At 39.5% G+C, this 12,254-nt stretch overlaps 1 protein-coding gene across 2 annotated transcripts in view; it reads right to left on the bottom strand.

The window, feature by feature from the left end:
- Positions 1-11,165, bottom strand: part of onecut2 (one cut homeobox 2) — a 39,412-nt gene extending 28,247 nt beyond the window's left edge. The window contains exons 1-2 of one of the 2 annotated variants that reach the window (XM_013908910.1): positions 10,174-11,165; positions 9,798-10,125 (exon numbers count right to left, since the gene is read on the bottom strand). In XM_013908910.1, the coding sequence (XP_013764364.1) occupies positions 9,798-10,125; positions 10,174-11,019 (1,174 nt within the window). In that variant the 5' untranslated portion in view covers positions 11,020-11,165. Of the gene's footprint in view, positions 1-9,797 lie in introns of both variants that reach the window. The other variant, XM_005725505.1, reaches the window with a different exon arrangement.
- Positions 11,166-12,254: the final 1,089 nt, after the last annotated feature.

Genomic DNA, 12,254 nt, shown 5'->3' with positions numbered 1-12,254 from the left:
TAAAGCAGAGTCCGACTCATTAATAATGCACCCTGTCTGCTCGCAGCAGGATGCATAAAATGGAAAATATTTAGGTTCAGTCACTCAGATTTTCAGCACAATTTGACTCTGAGTGGATTCATTCTCTTCTGGAAACATTAAGGTAATCCCTGGTGATCATATTCTGTATTTTATTTTCCGCTAAAACAACCAAGCCAACAATGACTGTATCCTATTGATAAATAGACTGTGCTATCTAGAAATTAGTTTCCCTTTCTACCTAATTTCCTGTTTTCTGAGATGCTTTTAATGTGAAAAACTCCATAGGAAACAACTTCACAGTGCAAAAGAGATGCAATATGAATACATGTTGAATTTGTGGTATGTAAAAGGAGAAAAGAGGGATCATTGTTGTATCATTACATGCACATTACTCGGAATAAACCATGTGAATAGCGGTTCGTTGATTCAACACCAATTTGCCCATCATTTTCCTGTCATCCATAATTCAGTCGCAGTCACGGGCGGACTCTGTCCTCCATCCAAACAATGGACTCCTCCTCCTCCTCTCTCCCTCTCTCCCTCTCTCCCTCTTCCTCCCTCCCTCCATTTTGCCTGGTTAACCCGGCTGTGAGGTGAAGAAGAAGTGAAGTGAGCAGACCGAGGCGGGTCACGCTGAGATTCCCATCAATAATTCATCGGGCCGCTGCTGCCTCTGCTCTTGTGTTCAATTCCCCTGACGATCACATAATACCTCCACCCCCAAAAGAGAGAGAAGAGGATGGAGCGAGAAAGAGGTCCAGGGGACGAGAAAATGGTGAAAGAAACAGATTCAAAATGAGGGAGAGGATGAGGAGGAGGCGTCGAAAGAAACGAAGAAAAATATTTAAACAAGCACATTTATTTTCTTTTAATATATTGTGAGTGTGCAAGTTTATATTGTTTCTTTAAATTTCAGAATTAGGATTTGTATGTGACTTCTCTTTAAACTGCCATTGCAAAATGTACTTGCCTTTATAGTATGTGGACACAAAGATACTAGCACATCTGATGAAGAGCAAATCCAAAGGCTCTAAAATGTTGGAAATTGCCTTTTTTTTGTTCTGCCAGACAAAAGTGACTGATTCATCTGTCCTGACAATTACTTTTCAAGTGGAGACAGAGGTTAATAGGAACACATGACTTGGTTATTAAGATTTATTTATTATTCCAACCAAAAAAAGGTCCTGGTGGTTGATTTTCCATCCACCAATTGAAACAAAACCTGCTAAGGGTTTTTCGTGAATATAACGATTTTTGGCACCACCCAAAAATCCAAACCTGTGATTTTTAAATATTTTTTTGTGGGTTCTGGGTTCAATTTACACCAGCGTGAAATAAATACTTGTTTATTACATGACTGAGAACAGGGAAATGCACAGACTCTTTGCCTTAATCCAACCCACACAGGCCTCTTTAAAGGCAGGAACTGTTTTCTTATATGAACATGTACAAGTACAGGAACTGGGGCGTCCAGTTACATTGTTACACTGACAGTCATGTCAGTGTAACAATGGTTAGAATTTTAGTTAATATTATTTTGAAAAAGTAAGGAGAAATTGTGACGTACAATGATTCATACAAGCTACTTAAGTGTCTCAAGAATACTTAATCTTAGTCCAAAACAGCAAACTCACTGCTTTTATTATTTTGTCTAATATTTTTGACCACTCAAAATTCTTTACACAAAGCCACAGTCACTTATTCTGGCACTTATCCTACCAGACACTGGGAGGAATTTGGGGTTTCAGCATCTTACACAAGAACACTTCAAAATGCAGGCCAGAGAAACTAGGCTCTTTTCTTTCTATTTCTATTGGTTATTGAGCCACTCTACATCCTGAACCACAGCCAACACCAGACCTTAGCTCTCTCCTGCTGTACACAGAAACCCATCCGGAGCCCATTTACAGCTCAGTATCTCAGTTCCTTTCGTTGTGTGTGAAGAAAGCTTTAATAGTGCAATCAATTCAATTTTCAATTCATTTGAATTTTATTTACATAGTGGCAAATCACAAACAGTTCAAGGCACTTATTACTGTAAGGTAAATAATACAAAGACAGATCACACAAAACGCAAAGCTAAAAATTATAGACAAACTCGGAACAATAAGAGTGATACGTACAGAGAGTTATTCATGTTTGCTGGACTTAAAATGTTTACATTTTGGCAAAAAATTTGCTTCACACTAGGTTCTGAAAAAACTTTCTCCAATAATTTGCAATGCAGGACAAGCGTATGATCACTGAGTTGGGTTCACATTTGCAGAATTGTAGGCTGATTCATGCTACTGGTTATTCTCTTCCTCATCACATTAGCGATTAGGGACAAGTACTTAGAGCTTTCCAGTGCAAATGTATCCATAGACATAGCACAAGGAAAAACTTTGTGGGCACTGGATCTGTGAAGTCTGTATCATTGACTTCCTTGTCACCGACTTTTCCAAACTGACCTAAGTGTATGTGCTGAACATTAACCGTCATCATTTGAATTTCTCTACCTACTTCTATGCAGCATGTAATACTTGTCTAACATCAAATATATATAAAGCATTACTGAAATTCTGCTTTCTATATCCATCCATCTATCCATCCATTTGCTTCCACTTATCCAGGGCCAGGGATACTTAAACACCTCCACTTGGAGCACTAACTCATCCGTGACCCAGACTGGGTAATCCGCTCTTTTCCGACTGAGGACCTCGCCCTCAGACTTGGAGGTGCTGATTTTCATTCCCCCTCACTTCACAAACCACTCCAGTGCAAGCTGGAGGCCACCACCTGATGAAGACAAGAGAACCACATCATCTCTGAAAAGCGAGACCGCCCAAGTGGAAGCCATCCACTACTTGGCTATGCCTAGAAATTCTGTCCATAAAAATTCTGAACAGAATCGGTGAAAAAAGGCAGCCCTGGTGGAGTCCAACCCCCCCCCCCCCGGGAATGAGCCTGACTTATTGCTGGCTATGCGGACCAGGCTCTTGCAGCGGCATACACTTTCCCCAGGAGACTGAAGAGTGTGATCCTCCTGGAGCACACCGTCTGGTTCCCCTTCTTAAAGATGGGGAACCAACACCGCGGTCTTCCAATCCAGAGGTACCCCACCTTATCTCCACACAACACTGAGGATGAACCTCATCCACTCCCATGGCCCTTCCACCAAGGAGTTGTTTAACTGCCTCAGTGACCTCACCCCTGGTGATGGACGATTCATCCCCTTCATCCCCAGATTCTGCTTCCTCTATTTTAAGATGTAGAGAAGTTGCTTGATGGTTTGTCAGAATCTCCTCGAGGCAGTCCAAAAGTCTCTCCAACTGGCCTCTCCGAACTCCTCCTACAACTGAGTGCCGGGTGGCGGCCAGACACGGAGACCCTGGCGGACAGAGCCCCAGCTGCCAAGACTAGTGGTTGGGACATGCTTTTTAAAATTAGAAAAAAATGATAATGCTTTGTTTTTCCATGCCCACAGTCTCACAATAATTTCCTGCAAAAGACCCTGAACAAAAATATGTTTATAGACTGAAAAGCATTCAACCCTCATTTATTACTGAAAACTTTAGTTTCCAAACTTTAGCTGATGGTTGGTTGTCGAGAAATAAATACAAAAAATAAGCAAATAAGTGGACTGAATGAGATGAAAGTGTATCAACTTCCTTCTGTAGTTTTCCTACAGTTTCTTCCGACCTGCGTATTTTTCCCCCAGAAATATAATATGGATCATATTCAGAATTTACGGACAAAGGCATTACTAAGACATTTCAAGACAGAGTCTGAGATGATAGGGAGAGTAAAGAAATTGAAATATATGCTTAAAATAACCACATAATTATTATTGTCCTTCATTGCTGTGACTGTAAAGACCATTATGATGGAGAATTTAGCTACCAGATAAACCTGTCTCCAAGCTCTCAATTCTTTTCTTTTCCCCGTGCATGCTGCTCCTCCCTCTCCTCTCTGCTCATCTCAGGGTCAAGGGAATATTTGCTCCATCTATTGTCTGAGTGTTGCAGCTCTGACCTTTGACCCCACCTCTATTGGTTGCTTGTAGCGTTGCTGATCTAAGGATTGCACCTCCCTGTTTCTGCGGTAATTTTAAAATCACCGTAGAGGCGAGAGAGAACAATGGAAAGAGCAAAAGAGCAACACCTGGCCAACACTCAAATAAAGAAACAAAATATTGACCCATTCTCTGAGAAACCACAGGATGCCAATTACACATCAAGAATCAAACAGAATTAATATTTAAAATCAAGGCATCAACATGTAACATCTCCAAAGCTGATTTACATTATACGGAGAGCGCTTTTCTATAGCCTAGCTTAGCCCAAAGAGCAGACGTCGCAGCCAAGTCAAACCATGATGTTTAGACTTTGTGTAAAACTACCATTGCTTTCGTGTGCACAAGAAATGTAAGAAACAAAACAGGAGCTGGAAACAAAACAAGGTCAATAGATAACAGCAATTTAAAAAATGATGGCGCTGGATGAGCCACAAACCCCAGTTTCCTGAGTGAAAGTCCAGTGTGGGCCGAGGCCAAAAGAATTTTATAGCCTTTGTTGTTGTCTCGTACATTTGATTCTGTGAACCAGCTTCATAGCTATTACATAATATTTATAGTAAGCCTATTGCCAGAGGAGGAAACTACTGGCTTAGCAAAAGAGAGAGAAAAAAACACTTTTCCACTTTTACTTTTACAGTACTATTATGTCATCAGTTCTAATGTACTACAGTTTCCTACTTTAAACGGATTTACAGTAGAGAAGAATAACAGCAGTATCTGTATATTTTCCCACACTCTTTATGGTAATATACTGCGTAAAAGGTTGTGCAGTATCTTACACATACTACAGTTGTTTAGATAAATGACAGTATGTTATCATAGGTTTCTCATTATACAGCCATTTAAATTACATGAATTCCAGTGTAGCTTTTGACAACTGCTTTAGACAACAAAGACACTAATAAACAGAAAACTTAATTACCTTTTACTCTATAAATCAGACATTGTACACTTAGTTAACTACCTAAATAAAAAAAGGATTATATTATATTTCTCAATGTTTAGAATTAAATAAGAAGAATCTTTAGCATTGGTATAATAAACTGCAGGCTTTGCAAAGATTTGAAGTTAAAAAAGACCGAGAGTGTGAGATATGCAGTTTAATCCTAGGGAAAGCAGATGAGTGCAGCTCACTCAGACAGAGGTATAACTGTGAGGCTGTCCTGTGACATTTTACAACACACAGGGGAGCACAGATCACATGAACACTCCCCTGCTCTCTTCCAGCTCCAACCTTCACCCACTCTCTCCTGTCATTTTCTATTAACCTGTATCGTCAAATACCAGCATCGAAAATCAAAGAACCCCTAATGAAATTACAGTCAAATCCTGCAGAGATAATCTCATCCACATAAGCAATCTACAGACAAATCCAGCCTGCTTAAATACTGATTTCCAATCGAATGTTAAAGAATCAGCGCTCCATGTTGGGCTGATGTCACGCATTGTTATAGTCAAGACCTTTTCTGTCTCTGCAAAACTCAGAAGGATACTGAACTGGTTGCATCATATTACAAAGTACATCATAGGATGTGTCAGATGAAACCACGGCAGATCTGAAGGTTTAAGAATAAGATAAAATCTTCTTAAACTCTTAATAAAAACCCTGCAAAAACACTGACATTCACAAGGTATAAAAAGGGTTATCACAGCGATAAAATAAGAGAGGACATAAGTTCATAAAATGCTGTTACGATGTTATTATTAGTAGGAAAAACAACAGAAGATATATAGTTTTAGGAAAATGTAGGAACACCTTTACATTGACATATTACTAATAAACAAGCTGTTTGTTTTAATTAACTGCGTACTCATTTGAATTTCTCAAGTGCAATTGTTTTTGTTATTTGGATAAATCTTTTAATAATATTTTGTTATATGACTGCATTGTATAGATGAATAAATACATTTTTAATTTCAAATTTGACCCAATCATTCATCAGTTGTATATTTTTGCCTCATTTATTTTGATTTGTGTTCTTATTTGGTAGATTTTTTTCTTGACATAAAGTGTTTTTTTTTTAATCTCTTATCTCATTACAGCAACAATAATTAAACCTAATTAAAATATTATGATAATATGAGTATTATAAGAAAGCTGTAATGATATAAATTGAAAGACATATGCGCTGTATGATAACAAACATATTTATTAGATTAGACCATATCTATTATATTTTTGGATAAATAGAGTTTATTAAAAAGGAAAAAAAATAAATGAATGAAAAACTGAAGAGACGCACACACGTGACAAATGCACATATCCAGGAGTGAAAGGGATCAATTTCAATTTACTTAATTTCACCCACAAAATCCAATATCAATATCCTATATTCATGGAAAGTCCTGGAAATGTATATAAACAAAAGAAAACCCATAAAACAGCCATGCTGAAGACTTATTGTTGGATATTACACCGACTCTATAAAAGCAGCTAGATATAACATTTAAAAATGTACTAATCTATAAACACATTAAGCCGGTGAAAATGATTTAATATATTTATCTGTGACTTAAAGAAATGTATAAAATGATTATTTGAATGCTGTATGCTATCATCTTAGTGTCACTGTATGCGCTTATAATCATGCAGGTTTTAGAGGGTTCATTAGTCTGTGTGGGAGATTTTACAAACTCATAATGAAGCATGTAAATGTGCAACTTATCAAAACGTTATAGTTTTTATTACTTTTATTATGAACATTTTCAATTTACAGTGATTATTTACGGAAATGATGAATAAAAAATAAAATACAAAAGGTAAGAATTCCTTATCATGATCATTTTAATACAAAGATTTTAATTTAATACTACTTCCATGTAAATCTGCATTTGTTCTCTGGTATCTTGTATGTACTTTTGTTTGTTTAGAGCTACTGAAATCAAGAGCATAATTAAAATGAAAAAGATAGTGATCCCCTAAAACAGAGCATTTACCAGATTTCTTTATTTAGACTAATTCGGTGCTGATTATTTCTCCTATGAAGGCAGCTGGGATTAATTAACTTGAGTCAACCAATAAAACTGAAGTGGATTTCAGCGGATAGCAAAATACAGGCAGACATTGTTCCTGAGAATCTTTTTTAAGCTTTTAAAGATTATAATATTCCCAAGTATCCCAAACTCTACAAAGTCTATTCGTCAGAAATCCTGTGACTGAATGTTTCACAAATCTGTCACTTTGCTGCTCCACATGTCACTCTTTTTATTTGAAAGTGAAAGCCACGTGCCTCCCAAATTTAAAAACAAGGTATATGGGGTTTTTTTTATTAAAAATACGAATTAAAATACAAATTGATGCATTTTGAAAACTATTTATTATTTAAACTTGAAACATAAAAAGTTGATGTTTAATGGTAAAATACTACTACTACTACTACTACTAATAATAATAATAATATCTTTGTTGGGGCTGCCACACAGTTTTTACATCCATTTCATTCATATTTCCTCTTCTTTCTTACTTTTTAATCTCATGTTTATTTGTGTTTTCTTTGGAATTTTGCATAAATAAAAACAATGTAAAAGCATATTTACACAGAGTGAGGCACTGACACTACATATATAAATTAAGCTTATAGATTTAACACAACAAGGGTGAATGCACCACTGAAAATATGCAGGTTATAGCTTAAATATGCAATAATTACAAACTTCACACATCAGGTAACTATAAATACCGTTTCGCTTAAGCCAGGACACCATGACGATAAAGTATGCTTAGTGTAAATGTAATAATTTGTAATATTTTGGATTGTCTTTGTGTTTTCTCAGCTTTTGAATAGTTATAATTTTGCATATATAAAGAAAATGTGAAGGCACCTTTCCTGTACCTAAAATATCTCGGCACAGAGTTTTGGCTTTCCTTCCAAAGGAAAATCAGCAGTTTTATGATTAAAGAAAAACATTTTTAATCTGTGTTTTTAACAGGGTATAATTTACTGAAGTTTGAATTCATGTTTGTTTAACAATGGTCAGAAATAAGAGGAAAATACAAAGATTTCTATCAGGTGAGGTAACACACACTTTTTGCCTTTATGTATATGCGAAGCATTTGTACTTACAGTATCTGCATATTTAAAACTTCAAAATGAGTTTTGAAGCCACAAGAAACCCTGGCATATATTTTTAAAACAAACAAAAAGAGAATAATTTTAACGATTTAAAGTCTTATGGTAAACCAAATAAATATAAACACTCATCATTTATGCTTTTAATGGGACATAATGAAAGTAAAGACAATTTTAACAATATGGGATCTTGTTTAACTTATATAAAAACAGCAAAAGTCATATGTGTGAATGACTGTGCAAAAAAAAAGTAATTTTGAATCACTCACAGTGCATAAATCATGCAGTTTATAGCAAAAAAAAAATGCAGCCCTAATGAAAAACACATTTTTTTTTCAGATTAACATGAAAAAAAATCATTTTTAATGTGATTTAAATAAACTGGCCTCTCTTTGTTTTTTTCTGTTTTTGCATGTAAAAACAATATAAAGGCATATTCGTATCGTGGGAGACACTAAAAAAAGTTTAATAAAAAAGCTGAAATGATGTGTAGCTATAATTTACTCCCAGCAAGCAAGCTATGAAGTATGCAGGCATTAAGATGTGGACGTGCAGTGGGTAGTTTAAAGTCGTATTCTAAACCACGTAAATACAAATACTGCTGTCACTTGTGCTGCGCTTTACATTTTAACATGAAAATAAAGAACCTTTGATATAATTTAAGACTCTAAAATTACTACATATTCAAAGAAAATGTCTCTGTTGTGATATATAGATGACCAAATCCCAATAGACACATTAAACGTTTATCACATCTTGGTGTGAAATTAAATGCAAGCCTTTCCATGACCTGACCTTTAAAAAGGGGGAACTGGCCCGTTTTAGTGCTGCTCCTGCAGACAATAGAGGCTGGGACAGGGAACAGGTTCCTCACTAGAGGGGGCACCAGACCCACCGATTCTGCAGACCTTCGTGTGTTTATGTCACAGCTTTCTGATCGCTTCAAGCTCCACACAATCAAAAACAGATCCTCCTGAACGCCCCCATCACACTTCTCCACCCAAATGCTAATGCAATCGCAATGCAATAAGCATTTAAGGAGCTAATGACAGTAAAAACACCAGCATTATAAGAATGTTCAGCCCTGAGAATATATATTTACACCCGCGGATGCACATTAACAACCACAAATTATACCAAAAATATTGTGCGATGTTTAGTAGGTTTTATTGTTGTTTTATTTTCTTGGAATTTTAAATATATTTATTATTAATCTGGGTGTTATTTAAAGCAGAATAACTAGTAGATTTTTTGTGTTAGTGCAGCGTTTTCCTCGCTGCCATGGAGGGACTGGAAACTGAAAGAGGAGGATTGTTGGAGGGAAATCCCATGACCTTGTCATTTCCCATCGATCCTTTTGTGTTATTGATCAATAATGGTAATCATAGCACCGGTGAGTCTAAATAAATCCCATTCACCTAAATTGGAGTGGCGCGTGAGGAGCCACGAGGAGTGAGAAAGAGAGAGAAACCAACCAAAATAAAGCCAGCAAGAAGATTAAAAGTCAGCTAGTGATAAATGCTGAGGAATCATTTGAGGATATTTTGTTTTAATGTGGAGGATTTCTCCTTTTCTTCTCGCTGTGGCACAAAAACAAATCAAAGCAAAGCAGCAGCAGCAGAGCAGCTCAGGTTGTTTTCCTCTCTTACCTGCCAGTCTGAGCGCGGACATTCTCTGAAACTCGGGCTCCTGCAGCCACTTCCACATCCTCCTGAAGGTCTCCCGGCCTGACTTTAGTTTACTCCAGGGTTTGGGGTTCCTCAGCAGGTCCGACAGGGTCCCCTGGGAGCGGCACAGCACCCTCTGGGCGAAGATGGCCTGGGGGATGCTGTACCTCTTGAGCTCCGCCGTGATCCTCTGCGCAACCTCCTTAGTGTTGATTTCTTCCAGCTGTCCCGAGCTGTTCCCCCCCTGCGTCCCCGAGGAGGAGGGCGTTCTTTCCCGGGTAGAAGCCAACACGGGCCCGTGGGATGGAGACTGGAGGTGGGGGTGAGAGTGGGGGTGGTGGCCCGCCGAGGAAACGACCGGGTGTCCCGGGTGGTGCATTCCGTTCAGGTGCGGCATCATCCCGCCAGCCGGAGCGCCGAGGCCTCGGTGCTGGTGGTGGTGGTCCCCTCTGGCCAGCATAGAGGCTGTGTGGTCGAAGTTCAGCATCTTGTCGTGGCTCCCGTGCGTCGTGGTGCCGTAATTGTGGAGACCCTGTTGGGTGTTGTGGATGGAGCCAAGGCCGTTGCCCAGCACCGGGGAGAGGTTCTGACCCATCCCGGACATGTGGTCCTTGTGGTAGGGGCTGTAAATGTTGTTCATCCCCGGCAGTCCCCGCTCGTCGCGCATCAGGGTGAAGCTCCCGCTCACGTTCCCGGAGAGCCGCTGGTGGTGGTGGTGGTGGTGATGGTGGTGGTGGAACTTGTCGGACACGGTGGAGATGGGGGGCAGCGGCTGCAGCGGGGTGAGCGTGGTGTAGGTGCCGCTCATCCCCATCCCGGGAGAGGAGGTGTCGCAGGGAACGCTCATGGCGTGGTGCAGCGGCAGGGACAGCTCCGGCCGGTACTCCCCGCTGCCGTCAAGAATCGTGGCCATGCCGGACACCATGGCCGAGCGGGAGGACGCGGCGGCGGCGGCAGCCAGGTCCTGGTGTATCCGCAGGGTGGACGCCGCCGCAGCCGCAGCCGCCGCTCCGGGTCCCGACGAGCCTCCGCGGCCGTGGTGCGGGCTGTGGCCGCTCATCAGCTCCGCATCAGGGGCCACGGAGCTCACCGCCACCCCGCCATGCAGGCTGCCGATGCCGTCCATTGTCATGTCCGTGTTCATGGCGTAAGCGTCCAGGTCCTTGGCCAGGCATCTATAGGCGTTAGTGTAGGCAGTCTTCATTCATCTGTCCTCTCAGTCCATCAGGTCGAGCAGAATTATCTCTCCTTCTTCTCCTCCTTTCTCTCGCCGCTTCTCCCGTGATGCGCCGGGATGGGTCAGTAGCCGTGTCCCCGTGTTTCCTCCACTCCCTCGGTGTGTTTCCCCCCCGGTCCTCCTTAAGGCCTCTCCAGCTCGCTCTCTTTGTAAAAAGTGTTTTATCTCGATCATACGGGCCTGTGCGGTGGCTCCCCCATATCCAGCCCTCTCCTCCTCCTGTGTTGCTCTGCTCCTCGGACGGGAGCTGTCCACGGTCCCCTAGCCGACCTCTCAACCCAACCTGCTGGGTGAGGAGGCGGAGGGGGAGAGGCGAACTCGTATACGGGGTGACTGACGGTGGAAGAGATCAATTAGAGGGACGGAGAGGACTGTGGGGGCGTGGTTGACTGAAAGACAGGCCAATCAGCGTTAATGATTGCAGCTGTGGGCGGGATCACCGCTGTTATGATATCGGTCTAAAGAAGACTTCATACATATTTTTATGTACTAGTTTAACATTTTTGATTAAAAAATAAAGACCAGTCCCCTGCCATTTTCTGTGCTTATTTTAATTATCTATTTATTTATTTTCTTTTATTAAAGTTATTGAGATATTTTACTCAATGAACTTTATACACCACATTTTACTGTATTTTAGTCTGATTTCCACGTTTTGATCTTCTTACGTTGTGATACTCAGCTTTTACATAGCATTTTGCTGTATATCATACAATTGTTTTAAAATGATCGCGCTAGTGGGCTTCTTAATATTATATATTCAGTTCTTTATATAATATTTAATTGTATTTAATGAGCTGTTTTACTCTATTTAGCTTTAGTTCTTTTTAAATGATAATTTATAGCATTTTACTTTAAATGTTATTGAATTACACTAATCTTTTTGCATGGCCTATTGAGATATTTTATTTTGATTTTTACTCGTTAAGCTCCTTACTTTACTATATTGAGCTGTTTATATGATATTTGATTAAATTTGTTGAGCCATTTTACTTTATGGAGCCAAATTAGAGTTTTTTTTTTTTACCAACTGTCTTATTTTCTTTAATCTCATAACTACTTATTGAGCTCTTATTATAATAAATAAACATTTTTGCTTTGCATGTCACTTATTTACCTTCTTCAGATTTTTGGTTTTGTCATATCCTGCTTCATTTAAGCTTTTTTTTAAATTATAGATTTTCTTTCGTGTTTTGGCTGCT

This window comes from Pundamilia nyererei, unplaced genomic scaffold (genome assembly GCF_000239375.1).
Source record: "Pundamilia nyererei isolate P.nyererei 1_Seehausen unplaced genomic scaffold, PunNye1.0 scaffold00016, whole genome shotgun sequence".
Classification (NCBI taxonomy): Eukaryota; Metazoa; Chordata; class Actinopteri; order Cichliformes; family Cichlidae; genus Pundamilia; species Pundamilia nyererei.
This window is presented reverse-complemented; position numbering and strand designations above follow the sequence as displayed.